The 23,627-nt window shown below is 41.7% G+C and overlaps 1 protein-coding gene across 1 annotated transcript in view; it reads left to right on the forward strand.

Moving 5' to 3' along the window:
- The window catches only part of LOC119417492 (membrane-associated guanylate kinase, WW and PDZ domain-containing protein 1), a 156,458-nt gene that overhangs the window by 32,471 nt on the left and 100,360 nt on the right, over positions 1-23,627 (forward strand). Inside the window, exon 2 of the mRNA XM_037684704.1 lies at positions 12,671-12,787. Within this exon, the coding sequence (XP_037540632.1) occupies positions 12,671-12,787 (117 nt within the window). The remainder of the gene's footprint in view (positions 1-12,670; positions 12,788-23,627) is intronic.

A 23,627-nucleotide genomic window follows, 5' to 3' on the forward strand; every position in this document is an offset into this window, starting at 1 on the left:
CATCTGTAGCATCTTAGCTAGCACATCTGTATTGCACGCTGCTAGCTTAGCGCTATTTCTTGTTGTGCCGAGCTCTCTACAATAGTTATTGAATCAAGTGTTTACTTGTGTACTGTAGGTAAATTTACTCTAGATGTTTAAACACCTGTTAAAATACACCAGAATGCAGGAAATTGCATCTACTTTATTAAAAATTTTCTTAGGGGCGATCCCCAGACCCCACACCTGTGTTCTTCACTGCACACCTGTAGAAGGAGGTGAGGACTGAGCTTCCCAGACCAGCTCGTCTCAGCCGCCTGAGGAAGTAGAGTCTCTGATGAGCTTTCTTGATCAGGCTGGTGGTGTTGTTGCTCCAGCTGAGGTTGTCATTCAGGTGCACACCCAAGTACTTGCAGCTGGAGACCACTTCCACTGCAGATCCTCCAATGTTCAGGGAGGGTAGGTGTGTTTGTTCATTCTGAAGTTTACGGCCATCTCCTTCGTCTTCTTCACACTGATGTGAAGGTTATTCTCCTTGCACCAGCTCTCCAGGTGTTCCACCTCCTGCCTGTAGCTGGACATTTGTACTTACAGTATATCCAGTTTTAACTGTACTAGTCTTGATTTATTGGTTGCACAGAAAAACCAACATTACCTATCAGGTGTTTTCCAGATAATATTACATCTGATGTAACTTTTCTCTAGTTCTACTTTGACAAGGGCACCAAAATGCAAACCCAAACCATGAAAGACCTTTTACCATGTTTTACAGTTGGATGTAGATACTTACTGTTGTATCTTTACCCTTTATCACACAATGGGAACAAAATTGTTTTTGCAACAAACTGCCAGTACCAAGGTATTGTAGTTAAAGTTGCAATGCATTTTTTTTCCACATAAAATGTAAAATGTCTAGTTAACTGTAACTACAACGTACAGCTCTGTGCTGTGACCATCAAACCTTTTATTAGTTTAACTCTTGTTGAGAATAAAAGTTTTCAGATACTATTTTCAAAATGTACAAATGGCTCAAACTTCCTGCTGAATGTGATTGTTCCATTGGGACGGCTGCCGTGTTTCTGTTCCTCAGAGAAGGATTAGAGTAAAAACAGCATGAAAGGAGCTCCGGGTGTGGCTGCCTATAGAGGTAATTATAGCAGCAGACAGCAGAGATCTGGTCCTGAGCTTTATGCTGGACCACTCTCTAATTATTGTTTGTTTTTTCTCTCTCCACCCTTGCTACTCTGATTGCAGGACTCACAAGCTTTAAGATGGCGGTTGCTAGTGGCGAACATGAGCAGAGGATGCTAAACACACTGCTTTTATATCTGCTGTTTGTAGTATAATGTATATATTGTGTGTATAATATATGTGTGTGCTTATGTGTAACAGAGTGACAGAGATTTCATTTATAGGTGACATAAGAGCAAAATGAGAGTTCTATGTTTAATGTCATTAATGTCATACAGTATCTGTATCAGTTGTCATGAAATCTCCCAGAGTGATGATTGTGGAGACTTGAGTTGCTTTATCACACCAAGAGAGCCAAGTGAAGCGTTTTGCTTAAGCAGCAGCATTTGATTAGTTTCATTTCTTGTCTCCCTCCTGATTTTCACCTCTCCCAGACTGCCCCTCCTTACGTTACTGGATAATGCAAAGTTAAATGCTCTCATCTGAAACTGTAGAGTTCACGGCTGACTGACGGGATGTTCAGAGATCCACAGGAAGCTGCTGAAACAATGGGAGACACTGTTTAAGAACCAGCATTTCCAGTTCCGACTCTGTGCCTATTATTTGAAATCATCCCAAGGAAATACAATATTACTTGTCTCCTGGAGGAAATACCAGTTCTTTGTCTTCAGTTTGAATACTTTTACATGTCTTGATTTCTGCTTCAACATTGTATGGAAATGTACAGTGCTGACATTGTGATGACATTATTATTATTATTATTATTATTTGGAACTTCTTTTCCAATAAAATGTTGAATGTAAAAGAATGGCACTCAGTAAAAGGAACTAAGTGATCCTTAAAAGAATGCCCATTGTTGGCACTTTGCATTGCAAAGTTTTACACAAGAAACATACCATCTATTAGAGTAGGTAAAAGTGACATACTGTATTTCTGTTGTTAATGGTCAAACCCACAGGCAGGAAGGCAACACGGAGGCCCCTCTTGTAAAATTAAGAATTAATTCATTAACAAAAATGAAACTAAGCTGTTGGGGCAGCTGAAACTTAAAAGCAGGAGTGAGATGGTGGGAGGAACAGACACAGAACATCAGCATAATGCTCAAACACAGGAGGAATGAAGAAGCAGACTATAGACACTGACGAGACAGGATCAGAAACACCTGGGGTGATTGGGAGTGGAGACGGGTGTGACAGGGGCTGAACGCAGGGACGAGCGAACATGGGAGCACAGAAAAACACAGGAGCGACTAACTAACTGAGTTGTAGGTCTTTGCTAAGGTCGATTTGGTATGGCAGCCATCTTTAAAGGGGTTGACTTCAAAAGTCATTCAGGTGTAGATGAACATCCATTTATTACTTTGAATTTCAGTAAAATTCGTCCTGTTGTTCATGTGATATTTTGCTGACAAACAACGGGTAAAATATTGTAATTTCTCTAAAAAACATAATTAAATCTCAAGGTTCATGCTCAAAAATCCAGTTAAAAAAATCCAACAAAGTTCAGTCAGGTCATCTGCATGGTTTCTTTCTTTTTTTTTTGTTGAAACGTTTTATCCTTCATCCAAAGGACTTCATCAGTCCGAGGAGCCACAGCAAACTGAATCCCACAAGCAGCACACCCAAATAGTGGACCAACAAGTTTTCTGGTGATAATATGGTTTCTGGAGCCCACCCTCCCCCCCGTCAACTCCTCTGAGGCAGCCATAGCCAAAGTGGTTCAACACATCAAAGTCCATGCTCAATAAATCCAGGTAGAAAGTCCAACAAAGTTCAGTCAGGTTATCTGGACTTTTTTTTTTTTTTTTTTGGAGACGTCTCGTCCTTCATTCGAAGGACTTCTTCAGTCAGAAGAGTCCTAATATAATTAGATATCTTCTTCTTTCAACTTTCAGGTTCACCACAGCTAGTCTTTGTCCTCCAGCTCACTCTGTCCTTACTCTAACCACCTCCATGACCTCTCTAAGTTAAATATCTACATAGTCACTGAATAAAATGGTGTGATTAAATAAAAATAAAAACACACAAGGTATAGGTTAGAGAAGACAAGCCTGTCATTGGAAGGTTGGATCAGGAAGATGTAAAAATCCATCCATCCATCCATCCATCCTTTGTCTTCCGCTTATCCGGGGTCGGGTCGCGTGGGTAACAGCCTAAATAGGAAGGCCCAGACTACCCTCTCACCATTCAATTAGGCCAGCTCCTCTGGGGGAATGCAAGGCATTCCCAGGCCAGCCAAGAAACATAGTCCCTCCAGTATGTCCTTGGTCTTCTTCTGGGTCTCCTCCCGGTGGGACGTGTCCGAAGCACCTCACCAGGTAGGCATCCAGGAAGCATCCTAACCAGATGCCCAAGCCACCTCAACTGGCTCCTCTCAACGTGGAGAAGCAGCGGCTACCGGATGACTGAGCTTCTCACCCTATCTCTAAGGCAGAGCCCAGACACCCTGCGGAGAAAACTAATTTCAAGCTCTGACACCGGTTATACAGGGACCTAACAGCCTGTATCAAAGCCTATACTCCTGGAGTACCCCCCACAGGGTTCCCCAAGGGACGCGGTCAAAAGCCTTCTCCAAGTCCACAAAGCACATTTAGACTGGTTGAGCAAACTCCCACGCACCCTCCAGGACCCTGCTGAGGGTGTAGAGCTGGTCCAATGTTCCATGACCAGGATGAAAACCACACTTCTCCTCCTGAATCTGAGGTTCGACTATCCGATGGACCCTCCTCTCCAGAACCCCCAAATAAACCTTACCAGGGAGGCTTGAGCGTGATCTCCCTGTAGTTTGAACACACTCTACAGCCCCCATTTTTTAATAGGGGGACCACCACCCCAGTCTGCCAATCAAGAGGAATTGCCCCAGATGTCCATGCAATATTGCAGAGTTGTGTAAGCCAACACAACCCCACAACATCCAGAGCCTTAAGGAACTCCGGTCAAATCTCATCCACCCCTGGGGCCCTGCCACCGAGGAGCTTTTTAACCACCTCAGTGACCTCAGCACCAGAGATTGCAGAATCTGACCCAAAGTCCCCAGGCTCCGCTTCCTCAGTCGAAGACGTGCTGGTGGTATTGAGGAGGTCTTCGAAGTACTCTGCTCACTGACCCACGACATCCAGAGTTGAGGTTAGCAGCACACCACCTTCACTATAAACATTGTCGATGGTGTACCGCTTCCCCACCCCGAGATGCCGGATGGTGGATCAGAATCGTCTCAAAGCCATATGGAAGTCATTCTCCATGGCCTCTTCGAACTCCTCACATGCCGGAGTTTTTGCCTCAACGACCACCCGAGCCGCATGCCGCTTGGACTGCCACTACCCATCAGCTGCTTCTGGGGTCCCTCAGGCTTTAAAGGCCAGATAGGACTCCTTCTTCAGCCTGACAGCATCCCTCACTGCGGGTATCCACCACCAGATTCGAGGGTTGCCGTCACGACAGGCACCAACAACCTTGCAGCCATAGCTCTGATAAGCCGCCTCAACAATTGAGGCGCAGAACATGGCCCGCTCAGACTCAAATGTCCCCTACCTCCCCCTGAACTTGTTCGAAGTTCTCCCGGAGGTGAGAGTTAAAGCTCCATCTCATGGGAGACTCTGCCAGACGTTCCCAGCAGACCCTCACAATGTTTGGGCCTGCCAGTCTGACCGGCATTCTCTCCCACTATCGGTGCCAACTCACCACCAGGTAGTGATCAGTGGATAGCTCCGCCCCTCTCTTCACTCGAGTGTCCAAGACATGTGGCCGTAGATCAGATGAGATGACAACAAAGTCGATCATCGAACTGCAGCCTAGGGTGTCCTGGTGCCAAGAGCACATATGGACACCCTTATGCTTGAACATGGTGTTCGTTAGACGTAAAAGTAATTACCAGATCTCAGTGTGCATTGGCTCGCTGTGGAGACCCCTGACAGAGATCAGTCAAAAGAAAGAACGAAAAAAATCTGTTTTCAAGTAGAAGATGACTGTTTAAGTTTAATTTCCTAAATGCCCCGACATGATTTTACTACGATGCATAACGTCACCCCCACCCCCCCACCCCCCCACCTCCCACACACACACGCAATCATCATTTTTGACGTTTTCCACTCTTTCAGGTTACACCACAGTATGGCTGGGATAAAACAACTTTCTTTATCCATATCTGTGTTTGTTTAAACTTTCCTCCATGAAAACATTGGTGGGAAAATATATTTCATATTTTCACTCTTACTGGTCCTTTATGATGTAACACATATTTGCCCCACAGTAATTACTACTCGTTTACCTTTGAGGCATTCTCCCAGAGTGCAGGAGTAATCTAGGGATTGTTTCTACTGTGGTCAGAGTAAAGCTGCACCTGCTACATGTGTGGTCTGTATCCTGAAGTCTATCAGTTGTGTTGACGTTACTATTAACCTCTCACAGGAGGCTTGTCATATCTTGGTTTGAGTTTGTGTTTGAAAGTCACCTGGTTTCCTGAGAATGCACTTATTCATTTGCATCTTGCCTTGAACCCGACTTTCTTGTAATTTATTAAAAGTAGTTTTGATCAATAGTTTTGGCTGTCTGAAAGTTTCAATTACTTTTTATTTTATTTTAAAGATTTAGTTTTTTCTCACTTGCACCGTGGGCTTGTAGCTGACTATTTTTACAGATTTTTTTCTACTTACGTATTTAATTATTTTTTTGATAAGCCACGTTATTCTGATCTATTTGGGAAGAAAAAGCCAAACAAGTTCAAATTGTGCTGACGTAAAATAAAAATAAAAACAGTTTAAATTGTACCTTTGTAATGTACATTGAGTTTCAAGCAGCAAAGCAGAAATGCAATTTGTTCTATTTTGTTTTTGACCTCACAGACCAAAGGTAACAGTTTCACACTCATAAATTATATATTTCTAATGGTTTTTAAAGGTTTGCTTGTTTTTTTTTTTTTGTGTCTTAAAGACACACATCAGATACTGTTTATCTGCTGTACACAGAGCTGATGCACTCCACTCTTTTTGTCCTTTTCTTCTTTGGTTTCCTCCCTTTTTTCCAAGAGACTTTGTAAGTTGCCCCGCTCCCCTCAGGAAGGAGGTTGAGGAGTATTAAGTGTAGAACCACTAGACTGAGGAACAGCTTCTACCCTGAGGCTCTTAGACTCATGAATCTCTAATCAGGATAATCACTGTGAAAAAATAAATCACTGTAATGGCACTTTAATTGATGATATGTGACTTATCCATGCTGCTGATTATGTTATGCTGCTGTATTTATTCACACCCATCTGCTCACCAAGGACTCATGTTCAGGCTGCTGTTGTTACGCCATATTGTTTTACATTATTAGTGTTTATAGTATATCTTAAAAACTTATTTACTGTTTCTTTTTATACTTTATATTTTGCTATTGTTGGGTGTAACTGGGATCCTGTGTACATAATTTCATTCCACCTCATGCACCACATGCGATGCGAATGACAATAAAGTTGACTTGGACTTGAACTTAATGTATTAATTGAATTGCTCTTTAAAAGTTGTCTTGCTTTGTTCAAAAATACAATGTTCTGCCTTTTACAGTAAAGTAGTACTTTTGACATTTGTATGTTCTACTTAAAAAATTTGAATGAAAACATTATTTCTGGTTACGTGGTAGAAAAACACTCGTCTGTAATGTGTAAAATATACTGATTCCCCTCAGAGTTTGTATATGTAATACAAACATATTTATAATTTATAGGCTGGAAACTTGGGACTTTACAGAACTGCAAGATATAATTTTGGGAAATTATCAATCAAACAAACATATGGGTGTCCCCTCTGTAGGCAAGAGACAAAAACTGACAATTTTAAAGACTTTAAAAATGTTAAACTGTTAATATTCTCATTGTTATTACATAAATTGATATGTTTTAATGCTGGTGTGAGGTCAGGTGGATAGTTTTTTCCGTGTTTTTTATCCCACATGACAAAAACCAATTAAGATGTGTTCCTGTTTTTAGTATTTTACATCACTTTATAATGGAAGCTGTCTTTGTTTAGTTTTTATACAATTTCTTTTATTTACTTTTCATTTGATGTGCTTTTATATGATTGTCTTCTGTTGTCTGTACCTCCTCTGTGTTCCTTGTCTAAACCAGGTCTCTCTTGTAAATGAGTCCGCGAGGCTCATTGAGACTAACCTTTATAAATGAAGGTTAAAAGAATGAATGAATTTCTGAAAACTGGTAGGTACAAAATGAGTTTTTAAAAAACTAGTCAGAAGAAAAGCTGACAAATCTTCAGAAAGCTTAAAGATTGTCACTTAAAATCCCTTAAATAGGACGGTGTCCTTTTAAACTCAGAATCCTGTTGAATGCATGTAATTAACATGTCGTTGTACATGATTTCAAGTGAAGCCAATGCATTTTAAAACTAATTTCAATAAAATAAAACAAGAATATTATGATTCTGCCCCCATATTTGACAGCCATTTTTCTCCAATGAACTCTTAAGTAAAAATAAAATAATAATAATTACGCTATTTCAGTATTTTTAGGAGCCTTGCATATTTATAACCAACCACTTGGGGGCAGCACACTTTTCTGACCACAGCTACACTCAGCTGCTGTTTGTCTCTGGGTTGCCATAGCGACACGTTTGTTCGCAGACTTCTCAGCCATGAGGCTTTGAGATACAGAGGGCAGTATTGAGCTGGAGGACGGCAGCTGCATCTCAATCAGCAGATGAACAGGGCGACCTACAACCCCCCTCCCCCCATCTCCACACACACACACACACACACACACACACACACACACACACACACACACACACACACACACACACATGCACACACACACATACTACTGTGGACGTTTCCTAAAATGAAAGGCAGTCCTGTTTAAGCTGTTGGCTCGTTTTACATTCAAAACAACAACCTCCCTTTTCCACCCAAACACACCGCAGCTGCCGACTGGTTACCCAGCAGCCCTCTGCTTTGAAAGGTTATCACCGGCAGGTTGATTTCTGCGGTCATGATTGACAATCAGTAACGATGAGTCGTCGTGCGGACCAGCTGTTGTTCTACTACAGACTGCAGCTGCTTGGCACAGTCGTCTGCAGATGTTTCAGGCGGCAGCTCCCATGCGTTTGTGCTCTCTTCCTATCTGGCCTGCATTTCTTTTGTATCCTCTCCAAATGTCACTTTTTTCCCATCATGCTAAGAGCTGTTATGAAACCCCATCCAATTAAAATCCCATCACCAAGATATAGACGTGCGCTTTGCGTGCGTACGATAATGTGTGGATATCTTCAGTGGTTTGATTGCAACCCCCACCCCACCCCTTCAACCTCACTCCTAAAATGAAACAGGGATGCATAACTAGATTTAAGGTTATGTAATGCTGACTGGAGGCAGAGAAGTTGTGTATAATCCACTCCTATTTGGGTTAAATCCATCTCCCTCTCTGCATGTCTGTTTGTAAGAAGACAGGGAGCTCACGTCCTCACACATCTCTCCTCTGCATCACCAGGCTTGAAAAGCACCAACTCCTGCTGCACGTACATCTTAGTGCCAAGAGGATCATCTAACAATGTACCAATGTCTCTGGTTGTCTCCGATTTTCCCTGACGGGCGGGATTTTAGTGTGAGATTGAAGAATATCCACTCCAAGCCGTGAAAGGAGCCATCTTGTTGTTTGAGAACCAATCAATCGGTGAAAAAAATCCACATTTTTTCTTCTAACGTAGAGAAATGATTTGCATTTCATTTTCTAAATACTTTATTTTAAATTAAATGATCCTGTTGTTTTAGTATTGAACACCAAGACCCAATAAATTCAAGTTTGCAGCTCATGCGTTCATCCTAATAGGCATTAATATTCTCTTTGATGATATTAACCATATTTTTCACAATAAATGTATCTCTTGTTGTTATTACTGTGACAGTAATGTCAATAGTACAGACTAGGGATGCTAAAAATGCTCTTGCGTGATGCAACTCGATTGGTGGAGCAGCTACGTGATCTGTTGTGTCTTTGTTCCAATAAAATATAATCTGTTTATTTATTAAAGGAAGAGCCTGCAAGGCTGTTTGTGCTATGAAGGCATTTACTATAAAAATAGCAGAAACGCTTTAAAATGATCCAGTTATGTTCTTTTATGGGCGGCTGTGGCTGAGTGGTTAGAGCAGTTGTCCTCCAATGTAAGAGTTGGGGGTTCGATTCCACCAGCAGTCACATTGCTGAAGTGTCCCTGGGCAAGACACTGCATTGCCTCCAATGTGTGTCCCAGCGGTGTATGACTGTGATCTAAAGCACTGATCAGTCTTTGTACAGGTCTAGTAGAGTCTGTATGAATGGGTAAATGAGGCACAGATTGTGTTGTAAAGAGCTGTGAGTGTCTTGATGAGATAGAAAGGAGCTGTATAAGTACAGAACATTTCATGAGGAGCTGATCTCCAGCTTTTACGTTACAGGCTGGGGCCCTTCTAGCACAATACCATAACATCTCTGCAAGAAAATACTGTAATAGGAAGTTGATGGCACGGTAAGATTTATTTAAAAAGTGCACGGACTTTTATAAAACTTTTAAGATTGGAATCATTTTATGCAAACAGCAGTACACTTGGTCCTGACATCGCTCCACCTGGCTGCTAACTCATCAGTGTGGCCAGTATTAGATGTTGTACGGGCAGGGCAGTAGACTCGGGACCGAAGGTCTTGTGTTCGATCCCCGGTCATTACACATCTCGTGGTGTCTCTGAGCAGGACACCTTATCCCCAGTTACTCCCCGGGTGCTTTCCATAGCTGCCCACTGCTCCACCTGGTGGTGGATGGGTTAAAAGCAGAGAGTCAATTTCACCATTGTATGGGAACATGCAGTGATTAACACATTATTATTATAATTATTATAGAATTAAACTATGTTTCTCCAAACTGAGGTTGTTCAAACATCTATCGACATCAGGTAAGATGCTAACAGTGCATAATCTTTCCACATAACCCCATTTCAAAAGACTGATCTGTCCTTTTAAGTTAAATTAGTTTTATAAAGTGCTTGTCCGTAAATAAATCTTAATGCTGTAGTAAACTGAGAAATAAAGTAGCTCATTTTTAAGCTTTCTGTATTTCACTGCTGCAAACGTGAGCCAACATTAAGCTTTCGTTTTTTTTAAAACATCTTTAATATTTCTTGTGTGTAACTGTACTGGTGATTAAGAACACAGAACATGATCAGTCAACACAAGTACACACAGACACACAGGCAGGACCCAGTGGGGTGAGTGTAATCTTGGATCCACACAGCTTTAATCCACATCAATACTGAATATTTGATGCCTTTCCCATTGATAGAGCGTGACACCTGGACAGACCACCACCCTGCTAGCTGTGCGTCCCCGTGGGAGAGGCTCATTCCTGACAAGAGTCTTTATCTCTGGGAAAGCATCTGAGCCAGCAAAACTGACAAGCCCATGAGCGCAAACACTAACATATGCAGAACATGTTTTATTTTTAGCTAGGTGTGGTCTGCATGAGTCCCAATGGAGCAGCAGAGGATGCACCAATATGAAAAATAAATGTTTGCCTGTGTCCAATATGAACGTGTGGCTTAGTGTGTTTGTGTGTGAGAGAGAATAGTGCAGCTGTATCTGGTTTTCCTTTTACAATCTGACTTCTGCTTGCCTAGCAGGGTCCATAATCATGGTTGTCAGCACTGGCTGGTTGCTAGGTAACAGTTACCTGACTGTGCTTTGCTTGCACAGAGTTACACTGTGTGTGTGTGCGCGCGTGTGTGTGTGTGTGTGTGTGTGTGTGTGTGTGTGGCTGTGGGTGTAGGAATAGGAAAATGCAACAATGTACAACACCAAGCAGTCCTTCCACGTCCGGACAGACAGTATTAGCATCTAGAAACAGATTCAGATGTTTGGAAACAAATCCTTGAGGCTGAACCGCAGCTTCAGCGTTATTATTTACACTGTGTTACAGTACAAATAAATACAGTAGTCCCTCGCTACGTCGCAGATCGTTAATCGCGAACTCGCTTTACCGTGGTTTTTCAAAATAGGATTGGACATGACACACAAGTGGCAGATTGATGGGTGAGCCGCACGATCAGCATGGAATTTTTATTTGAAATAAATTATTTTAAATTATTTAGCACCTCCTGCACCTCTGTGCAGCCCACACTGCAGGATAAGCTTCCTGCTGCAGCTGATCAACTGTTCTCGTGCAGAGCGGAGAAGTGGGCGTGGCCAAGAGCGCTTGTGGCAAACAGCAGAGGAGGCAGAGAGAGGGAAATCATGACATTCTGTGATCTTTTAGAGCGTTTAAAGTTTAGAAACATTGTTTAGAATATTGCAAGAGTATGGGAACAGTGTAAAACACCTTTATATATATATATATATATATATATATATATATATATATATATATATATATATATATACACACATATCAAACGTGCACAAAAATGTTATAGCAAATCACTATATTATAACATTTTTTGTTCATGTTTGATTCCACATCTCAAATATCGCAAACAGTTTTCTGCTTATACAGTTTTCTTTTATTTCCTAACAGCAGCATTGATGTTTCTGAGTTGGTCTCTTTTTATTTACTTTCTTTTGTCTCCCAGCAGCACTTCCTTTCAGGCTCTATATCACTTCCTGCTTCCTTCCTGGTTTATCTGGAACATGTTTGCACACTTCCTATTCCAATCACAAAGCCATAATTGGACACATTTAGAATATACTTTTTGTTTTCCTTTCAGGTAGAGACTCTGAGACATAATTCTTTGCTATGTTAAAGCACCATCAGCAGATTCTGCCACTTTGAAACCCAGAGACCAGAAGGACTCCTCTGCTGTGATCTGAGGCCGACAAGAGGCCATGGCCCTTCCCCCCCCCCAAATAAAACCCTGCTTGCCAGCTCTGACATACATGGATGATATATTTGGAGATCATTAAAAGGTCCTAAATGAGACCCTGGCGTGAGACTGAGCTCTGACCATCTGGCCCCATTGTGAGCGCCGGAGCTCTGTTCAAACTCAGCCAGACCCGTCGGCACATCTGATTGGATGGAAGCTGTATGTGCTTGAAAATGTCAGCCAGAGACTGTTTTAGTCAATTACTGAAACCTGTTTCAGTCTTCATTTCTCTGGGTAAATGAAGCATCTTCCTCTACGCTGCTCAAACTCTGGACATGACTGTTGTCACGTTAAAGTTGTTCCTCTAACGTTCTAATGAAATCTGATGAGCAGTGGCACTTTTACAGTCTGCTTCATAGACGTGCATGTTTTTATTGCACTAAAGCAAAAAGTGCTTTTGTGGAAGACAGCACTGCCATTTTCAGTTTCAAACAAAGGAATGAAAAAAAACGTTCAGGATTTTTTGCATTTTCCAACTTATTTAATGTGATTTTTGTAGATGCCTTGACTCTGGCTTTCTTAGTACAGTCAACATGCTGCTCTTGTTGTTATAAGTGTTTGTCAAATTACATTTTTTCATGAAATGAGGGGTTTCACTTGAGCTGTTTTTGTCTGTCTGCATTTTTCAGGTCACAAGCTCAACAAGGATCTGAAGCAGTTCTTGAGCTTGAGGTTTCAGAAGTCATCGCCTGACCACATGTTGCAGAAGACTATCAGAGCCAATCTATATCGTCATGCTGTGCCTTGTGAGTAAAACCATTGGGTTGTACAGCAACATCTCCATGTATGTTGCAGCCCTTGAGCCAAACACAGCACCTTCTCAGACAGAACGTTTGAGCCTGTTTGGGTCACAGTTGGATCTTTGGCTGTGCGACAAAATGTAGCTCTGCTCTGAATTTTCATGTTGTACCTGCTAAATGAAGGCCTGCATCTTTTTATGCCTTGTGATTTCATTTTGGTTGAACGAGGTCAGACAATGTCCTTGTTGCATTTAAGACAGAGTTTTTAGAAAGCTATTGGTGTTAAAAAGTCAAATTGTCAAAAATGGAACTGTTATCGTAAATACTTTTCAAAATTGGTAGCAACTCTCATTTTAGTCTGTGTTTTACTATTTGGCCACCAGGTCATATTTTTTTTCATGTATCAGTACTTTTAGTGTTTTTTAGGTCCATATGTTTGTTTAGTTTACACAATTTAACTTCAGCACCATGATTACTTGTCGTTGCGTCATAGATTATGAGTTACCTTTCCAGTTTTTTATGCCTCGGCAGTTGAAACTTGATTCAAGGATTTAAAGATTCAAGGTTCTTTGTCATTCACACCACATGTGGTACATGTGGTGGAACCAAATTGTGTACGCAGGGTCCCAGTTACATCCAACAAAAGTATAAAATGTAAAAGAAAAACGGTAATAATATCTAAGATATGAACTAAGAAAAACGTTAACTAAGAATACACTAAGCACTATTAGCTTAAAAACAATACGCCAAACAGCAGCACGAACGTGAGTCTGTGTGAGTACGAATGAACACAGCAACATGAAACAGATCAGCAGCAACATGAAACAGATCAGCAGCAACATGATGTGATTATTCTGGTTAGAGATTCATGAGTCTAACAGCCTCAGGGTAGAAGCTGTTCCTCAGTCTAGTGGTTCTACACTTAATGCTCCTCAACCTTCTTCCTGAGGGGAGCGGGGCAAAAAGTGTGTGTGCTGGGTGAGTGGGGTCCTTCATGATGCAGGTGGCTCTCTTCCTGCATCTGGAGGTGTAGATGTCTGTGATGGTGGAGAGGCTGACTCCAACAGACTTCTGCGCAGCCTCCATGCCACACGTTGATGCTGGAGCAGAGGATGCTCTCCACTGCACACTTGTTGATGCATCTCAGTGGCGATCAAATGATTGTATGGCTGTGCGACAGTATTTTTGGGAAAAAGATATTTAGCTGAAATAATCTGAACTTCCACTTTCAGTCTTTTTAAATAAAGTATACAGAGTAATTTAGATGGACTTGCGACCTGTCCAGGGTGTACCCCGCCCCTCGCACAGTGATTGCTGGACATGGGCACCAGCTACCCCCGTGACCCAAAATGGAATAAACGGGTAAAGATAATGGATGGATGGATAGATACAGAGTAATTTAGTCGTTACAGAGTATATACAGGGCTCTTTGAAATCCTTGTCAGTGTACATAATGTTCTGAAGTGTAGGTCAAGTTTATTTTTCACTAAGCCATAACTCTGGCCTGTAGTGATTTATAGTACTAAGTGGTTGGTTAGCTAGACATTTTCTTCTGATCCTGACTTTCTGATTATAAGTAATGTGATAATGTTGAAGGACAACAGGTCTATTTTCCCTTACAAGGCCCTACTTATTGAGCACTTTGTATCTGTGTTGGACACGTAGATCAAAAAGATGCACAGACATACTCTTTTCTCCTTAACAACATAAATGCACTGTTGAGAAGCTTTCCTCACTAAGCCTTTTACCTCATCTTTAGTTTGGCTGTAAAATTTAACTGAAGCTGTTTCTGTAAAGCAAAGTTTGTGATGAGCGCTCACACATTGGTTTTAACAGCTGAAAGACAACTGAACTGAGACTGTTTATAAGTGAAAAAGTCAATCGATCAAGTTCAAGATTCTTTATTATCATTCGCATCACATGTGGTCCAGGAGGTGGAATGAAATTGTCTATTCAGCAAAAATATTAAGTTTAAAAAAGAACCAGTATACAAGGATCTAAGATATAAGCTAAACGATAATAATATAAAATAATATGGTGTATTAAACAGCAGCCTGAACATGAGTCTGTTGTGAGCAGATGGGTATGAATACAGCAGCTTAAAGGCAAGAAATCAGCAGCATGGATAATCAGCAGCACAGATAAAGTTACATATCACCAATTAAAGTGGCATTACAGTGATTTTTCTGGTTAAAGATTCATGAGTCTAACAGCCTCAGGGTAGAAGCTGTTCCTCAGTCTATTGGTTCTACACTTAATGCTCTTCAACCTCCTGCCTGAGGGGAGCGGGACAAAAAGTGTGTGTGCTGGGTGAGTGGGGTCCTTCATGATACATGTGGCCCTCTCCCTGAATCACTGGCTATGAATGTATCTTAGATGAAAAATGGTGTTAACAGGTTTTTATCTTGGATTCATTAGAGTCTGCTTCTGCTCTGTAAAGCTACAGATGCTACGTCAGAATGAAAACAACTTTTTTTTTTAATAGTTAGTTTAGCTGCATTATCAAGTAGTCAGTTTATGCAGTGTTTACTTAACCTGAGGCATGTCTACATGTCTACATGTACAATTTCCAAACACGGTGTGCATATTTTAAATCCCTCTCTGCTAAACTACAAGTTTCAAACTTTTCTTCTTTGGTCTGTTATTGCAGTTGAATGCTTGTGCTACATGTTATACATATTATTCCAATGTTACAGTTTTGTGAAGGCTGCAAACTCTACTGTGTAGAAAGGAGAAACGTCTGCATGCTTGTTGCTTTAAGTGATTCTAAAAGGCAGCACATAATGACCTTTTAACAATGTGGATTTAAGTGTGTTTCCACCACTGAGAAGGGTTCTTTGACATGATTTCACCATCTAAATAAACCGATCCACATTTATGTCAACCACCACCTCCACCTGCTTTTGTGGAACAGGATTTGCTTGTGGGCTTGCATGTGTTTACAATGGACAGCCTCTTAAGGGAACGTAACTTGTAGACAAATAAATCACGGTTGCAGGTGAACGGACACAGAATGCACACTGACGCGAGAAGTTTTAAAAGGTAAACTTATTTTACTAACAAACAAACAATGCTGATGTGGCAGCGAGCTTACAGATCTCAGAAGGAAAACACAATGGAAGAACCAGGATTGTGGCAGATGATCAACAATGCAGAGCTGATGACTGAATAAATACAGCAGTGGAAAATGGAAAGTGGAGGCACCTGCGTCATCACCAAGTGGGGGCAGCTGTGAGTGAGAGACTCAGTATAGAAACACTGAGAAGGTAGACTAAGAGTGAAGGAGAAAAGGCACAAAGAACTAAACAGGACTTACCACAGAGAATACACACTAATCTCCAAAAACAACCCTGACAATAAAGTGCTAAAACACAGACTGGACAAGATCTACAGTGAGAGAAGAAACAACTGAAATGAGGTAATTTAAGAATAATTATATAAACACAAGAATCCCAAGACAAAAAAACAAAACTAAGAATCACCTGATCTCAAACACAAATATGACTAAATGTATTTCCCTCTAGTTTCTCTCCTGATTTAGGCTTTTCCACTCTCAATCTCTGTGCCTATTTTGTGCTCAGCCATGTGACCATTAAATCCGCCTTTCTGAGCATCCCTCGGATGCCCTGCTCGGGATTATGATCTGATATATTGAAAATAGATTCCTGCCTGATTATGTGATAAACAGTTCAGTCAAAGGTTACAACGTGATGGAGATGTTTTCGCACGCAGAGGACAAACTGGTCATGCTAACATTAAAATAAAACAGAAACAAAAGGTGCAGAGGTTTGTCAGATGGACATACAGACAGATTGATCAAAACCAACAGAGCAGAAGGTGTTTCCAAAATGAAAGGGAAATGAAATGAAGAAAATGCTAACGTGGACATTGCTTAAGTTTCAACCAAGAAGAATCCATCCAGATGACCTGACTTAAGTTTTTTGGATTTATTTATCTGGATGACTGAGCTTACATTAGGACATTTTGAAACACTTTGGCCAGGTCTGCCTCAGGTTAGTGCTGTGAATAGCAGGCAGCCATCAGGGCACTAATGATCGATTGTTTGTTTCCTGAATCATGCTCAATAATCCAGGTAGAAAAAAATCCAACAAAGTTAAGTCAGGTCCTCTGGACAATTTCTTTTTGTGGAGATATTTCATCTTTCATCCAAAGACTTCATCAGTCCAAGGACCCACACCTTCACATACTGGGTCAACCAGTTTGATGTCTGATGAAGTCTTTTGGATGAAAGACGAAAGGTTTCAACACAAACCATCCAGAGGACCTGACCTAACTTTGTTGGATTTGCTACCTGGATTATTGAGCATGAATCAGGATATTTTGACCCACTGTGGCCATGAATGCCTCAAACGAGTTGGCGGGGAGAGGGCAGACTCCAGAAACCACCTGAGCACCATCAAACTGGTTGATCCACTATGTGAATGTACTATTTATAAGACTGAGTTTGTTGTGGCTCCTTGGACTGATGAAGTATTTCAGATGAAAGATGAAATGTTTCAACCAAGAAGAATCCATCCAGATGACCTGACTTAACTTGTTTGCATTACAAATCTTTCATCTAACTTTTTATACATTTGTACCATCCAGGATACAGAATTCATGTACAGGGTACACCCATCTTCATTTTACAGTCTAACTTGAAAAGATTTGACACAAATATTTTCCTATAGCATTTATATGACAGCTCATTTTCAGTAACAGCTAATGTAATAAAAATATTTTGTAATAAAGCTTGTAACACCCAAAAGATACAGAGACAAAATAGGTAGTTATTTTTCACTTTGCTTATTGGTAACTATTGACGATCATTTTTGTAAAATATTGAATTTTAACAAACCATTAATGGCCGATGAATGTTTTGATTTTCTTTTCGCATGACTGATTTAGAGACTTTAAAATCTCTAAATAGAACTTAGTTAAGCAGTCACAGAGATATCTTTGTTCTGATGGAAAAACTCCAGACTATTATGGCAAACTTAGACAATAATCTCTACTGTTTAAAATTTCCATGGAAATGTTAATATTTTACTCCGTCAATATGTTCTGGCTTTCAGTCTCTGACTGTCAGCCAAACTAATAGATTTCTACCAAGAATGGAAATATTTGTTTCCCAAAAGAATAGCTTAATTTATATACTGGTAGGCCATGGTCTTGAGCCAGAAAAGGGTAGAGTGCCCTCTCCGGGTCAGAGAGGATCGATAGGTGGATAGGTGCAGCATTGGCAGTGAAGCGGGCACTGTACTGGTCTGTTGTGGTAAAGAAAGAGCTGAGTGAAAAGGTGAAGCTCTCAGTTTACCGGCTGATCTACGTTCCTACCCTCATCTATGGTCATGAGCTTTGAGTTGTGACTGAAAGAACAAGATCACGGATACAAGCGGCCAAAATGAGTTTTCTTCGCAGGGTGTATGGGCTCTCCCGTAGAGATAGGGTGAGAAGCTCCGTCATCCGGGAGAGACTCGGAGTAGAGCCTCTGCTTCTCCACATCGAGAGGAGACAGTTGAGGTGGCTTGGGCATCTGGTTAGGATGCCTCCTGGACGCCTGCCTGGTGAGGTGTTCCAGACATGTCCCACCAGGAGGAGACCCAGAGGAAGACCCAGGACATGTTGGAGGGACTATGTTTCTCGGCTGGCCTGGGAACGCCTTGGGATTCCCCCTGATGAACTGGCCCAAGTGACTGGGGAGAGGGAAGTCTGGGCCTCCCTATAGGCTGCTACCCCAGCGACCCAACCCCAGATAAGAAGAAGAAAATAGATAGATGGATGGATGGATATACTGGTAGTTGGATTTTTTTCAAAAGACAAAGTTAAAGAGTTATCATGTCAACAACCGAACATAACTTTTTCTTCTCCTTCTACTTATGCGTTTTATTACTGATACATTTTGTGGAAAATGTTTGGAACTCTGTTGATCTACTAAAGCTGGAAAATGAGCAAATAGCAAGTGTATGCTATCATTTTGTGTGGGCTGCAAACTCCCGACTGCATTCTGTCACTACATAAATTAGAGTTGTCGACGTCTGCATCACAGTGCATCCCAGGATCAAGAAATCTCCTTGGTCACCGTTTTGACCCCTCATTACTGATTACTCAGCTTGGCAGTCAGATGTTGGGACTTTCAGTCTTTTTCCATTTAAAAATACTATTTATTCAAATTACCAGTAGTAACCAAGATGTTGCTCCATTCCATTGTGATGAAGAAAGATCCAAGCTGATAGGTGAAGCTCACACTTTACTGTCCTATCCATGTTCCAATACATCTATGGCATGGTAAGGCATGGATGATGCCAGAAAGAACAAGATCCTGATACAAGCAGCTGAAATGAGCTTTCTTTGCAGGTTGGCTGGGTTTGGTCTTAGAGATAAGAGGGCTGCTGCTCCTCATAGAAAAAAGTCAGCTGAGATAGTTTGGGCGTCTGAGGATGCCTCCTGGGTGCCTTCCTCTGGAGTTTCTCTGGGCATGTCCCACTAGGAGGAGAACTCGGGAAAGATCCAGAACTTGCTAAAGGAGCAGCAGATACAATCTCAGGGAACACCTTGGTGTCACCCAGGAAGAGCTGGAGAGTGTTGCTGAGGAACAGGAAGTCCAGGTTTCCCTCATTTACCTATTGCCTCCATGACCTGAGCAAGGAAAAGATGAATAATAAACGGGTTCATTCAAAGTGAAAATTTCAGTCTCTTTTGTAATTTGGAGCAAAACCTGATTTTGATTTGTTATATGTGCATTTAGGGCAAAATATTAATTTAATTTTTAATGATTTATTGAAACATCATTCAGACCCATAAAACAAAGGAGCAATTTAAATAAGAACACCACTGTTCATTGAACCAGTTCTTTTTTTTGTTTGTTAAACTTGAGTTTAATGCATTTTTAGATAGTTTGTGATTGTTTTTTAGAAAAATTTCTTAAAAAAATAAGATACAAACATGTAACAACACAACGCGCCTCACTAAAACCAAAATGTTTATACTGTTTACCTCTATCTCTTTCCTCCAGTCCTTTCCTTCCTGTCTCTCTTTCTTGGTGACCTGATTGCTGCCACCTCCTTTTTATTGTCTCCTTTCCTCACCCCTCCACCCCCATACACACACATTTATAGCATGACGAGGCAGGATCACAAAAGTAGTGAAATAAAAGCCACACTTCTCCCAGCCCTGCATTTCTTTTGTCTCTGTCTCCTCCCCCTCTTCTGAGTACATGTGTTGTCCACTCTTCCCAGGCTCGACTCGAACAGGTGCCTTTCCGTCCATCATTCTGTTGTGTGTGTGTGTGGGTGTGCCTATAAAAAGCATGTGCAGCCAGTGAACCCACCCTCCGCTCTTTCCTTGCCCTGTTGCTACAGATGGCCGTGCTCATCATGTGCAGCAATTGTCACAATTGATAGAGAAGTCTGTTCCTCTCCTGGAAATCATTTCCCTCACGTCTACAGCTGCTGCTTGCGGATGAGGGTTATCTCAGCGTTATCCCAGGGTTTTCAGCCACAGTGAGAACCAATCCCCCCTCCCCCCACCTGATCCCTCTCTCCCTCCCTCTGTCGCTTTCCTCTCTTCTTCACTTCAAATCCTCCTGTGAGTGTCAGGGTCCCTGTGGCTCGGCTGTGGCGGCTGCCTTCCTCCGTCTCTCTCTGTCACATCTTGCTGCTCCCGCTGTCTCCCTGCCTCTGCTGTTCTCAGCCTTTCATCACCACCACCCCTCTTTCTCTCGCTCTGTCTTGTTCTCTCTCTTAACCGTCCTCCCTCCCATTCTGCCTGTCTTTCACTCCCTCGCTTCCTTGTTTTCCACTCCATTGCTGGTCTCGGGGAAATCATTGTTGAAGACAAATTTCTGTTTGCCGCTCACACAAAGTAAGGGATTAAGGGTTTCTGGCTCTAGGCTCTTTCTGCATCCAGGCAAGTGGCAGCTCCTTGTATCATTTTTGCTGTCTTCCTGTTTTGTTTTTCCACTGCGCTCACCATCATCCACCATTCAAGGCATATGGTGTATGCATGGCAAAATGTGTGTGCGGTTGATGCTGTGTATATAGGCTAACAAAATCAGGAAAGGTGGGGGTAGGGGTGGGAATTATGTGAGAGGCAAAAGGGGGGCAGGCACACTTGGAGCAGGCACGTCCAACCCAGAGGGACAGATGGCCAGTAGCCCTGGTGCTTTTTCCTCTTTGCCTTTCTGATTCACCCTGCAGGCTTTGTATAAGCTCCTAATACAGAGACCTTCTTTTCAAGAAGCAAGAAGGGGCTCCTCTTAGCTTGAAGAGAGAGTTGGGTAAAGATTGTACAGGAGGGGTTAGCTGCAGGTTTCTAGAAGGAGGTTAAGATGGAAGAGAAGTGGGGAAGACATGAGGAACAGGGAGAGAGGGTTTGGGGGTGGGTCATCAGCCTTGAATGCAAGGAGGTCAGGTCCAGATGCTGCGCAAACAAAAGGGCTTCTCTGAAAAAGGGGGGAATGGCAGGGGGAAGCGTGGCACTCGCCATTGTGTGTGTCGCTGCATTGCAGGGTGCTGCCGGGGAGCCTCATGCTAATGATGGCCATTCATTCTTGCAACGGATGAGTGTGCCCCAGCTTTCTGCTTGGCTGTTTCTCCACATATGCACAGTTCATATTCTGTTCATGTGATCAGATATCTGCTGCGTTCACACACAGTTCCCTCTGAAAAAAGGGAAAACAGAACCATCTTGGCTCATGACAAATGAAAAAGATAGGATTTCACAGAGCACTGATGTATGAAGACAGGTGCAGGAGACTCGCTCTCTGTGTGTTTACAAGAGCTGTGTGTATGTGAGACTCATGTTTTATGCAGATCTTGTTGCTTTCTGTGTGTATTTTTTAAATTTTACGGAAAACCGTCACAAACAGCCACCATTTTAAATTAATTATAAGCCACATCTAGACTAAAATAACTTACAATCCTTTCCGTTTCATCGTCTGCAAGAGTGGCTAATGAACTGGATGGTAGCCATGAAGGCAGAGGTCTCTGATGTTGTTTTAGTTGTTGCCAATCTTCTTCAAACCCATTTTTAAATTATCCACAACCTATTCTTCTGTTTGTTTGTGCACCTGGAGTTTAGGACAAGCTGTACCTTCTCCTCAGTTTTTTTCTTTTCTCTAAATGATCCTAATTAATTGTGATGACTATTTGTGAAAGCAAATTTGAAACATAACCAAGTATATATTATCCATCCATCAATCCATTTGCTTTTTCCTGCCTAATGTTGAATTGAAATCCTTATTTGTAACACCGCATGAAGCTCTTGTTAGACTCCTTTGATCTTGTTAATACTCAGGTAAGGATGTGAAGATGGTTGACAGGCTCACCCCAGTTACTCAGGTCAAATTAAAGCGATCCGGCTGCAGCCTCTCCATGTTCAGACCACAATGATACTCAAGCCAAAGAGAGAGTCCAGTCTGCTCATGAAACATTAAGAGAGCACTCAAGATAGTAGACTTAAGCAGTTGTTTATTTTGCTCACTGTTATTTCCACACAATAATTTATTTTCTACTTTTTTATATACTGTATTATGCCAAAAAAGTCCATGCTCAATAATCCAGGTACACAACATTTCAACGTTTCAGCAAAAAAAGAAACTGTCCAGATGACCTGACTTAAAATTGTTGGGTTCTACTGTATTATGATTACAATAAATGTCTGAGTGAGGTCAAGAAAAATGTGTTTTAATTCACTTAATGAACAACAATTTACTGTTATGATCAGTATCTATGTGTGAGTGTCTTGTGATGGCTGGATGTGGCTCTGACTTCTAGTAGCTAACCTCATTGCCCCCAAGCAACGAGTGGAGTGGTGCCTCATTTGATATGCTCTAAGTTCTTACACTGAATTTTGTCTTCATTCTGCATCCATCCATCTATCCATTATCTTTACCTGCTTCTTCCTTTTTGGGTTGCGGGGTTCTAGCAATCACTGTGAGAGAGGCAGGGGATACCCTGGACAGGTCTCCAGTCCATCACAGGGACACATAGAGACAAACAAGACAAACAACCATTCACTCTCTCACTCACACCCAGAGACAATTTAGAGTTACCAATCAGCCCAACATGCATGTTTTTGGTCTGTGGGAGGAAACTGGAGTACCCGGAGAAATCCCACACATGCACGGAGAGAACATGCAAACTCCACCCAGCAAGTCACCCAGACTGGGATTTGAACCGGGGTAACCTGCTCGCTGAGAGGCAGCAGATCTAACAGTTGTGCCACCGTGCTGCTCATTCTGCAACAGTTTTTTAATTTAAATCATTACGCACTTTCACAAAACATTTCTATGAAATGACCACAAAGACCATTCTGTCTTTCTGCTGTGCTGACTGTTCACAACATCACAGATGGAGCCGACCAAGTCTAGGCAAACTTAGTTGTGTTGATGTGGAGCTCAGTGCATTAAATGCGTGACAGTTGTCCCTCGTATTGTTTTCAAAATATGACTTAACTCAGTTTAGCGATCCTTTTTATGGTTAACGTATTTTTTTTAATTAAATGCAAAGTTTCTATAGATTGTCATTTATCTTCCCTAGGTATTAAACCTGTTTGTTGTTGTTTATCCCACAGTCAGATGGTTTCAGAGATCATATATCAACACTTCATGACATTATTTAGCTGCAAAGTCGTCTTATGGTTTTGCAGGTCAACTGTTTTGTCCCTAGTATTACCTGGCTTTGCTGCACAAAGATGCATCATGTGTGGGTCGGCGTCGACACTCCTCACCATCTTTGTCTTTTCAGGAAGCACACTTGGGGCAAGAAGGGGTCTAAGTCCTGACATAAAGTGTTTTCTAAAAGTGCCTATAGTTGTTACTCTTGATGAACAACATTTTCTGTTG

The sequence above is a fragment of the Nematolebias whitei genome, chromosome 11 (genome assembly GCF_014905685.2).
Source record: "Nematolebias whitei isolate Nwh7 chromosome 11, NemWhi1, whole genome shotgun sequence".
Taxonomy (NCBI): domain Eukaryota; kingdom Metazoa; phylum Chordata; class Actinopteri; order Cyprinodontiformes; family Rivulidae; genus Nematolebias; species Nematolebias whitei.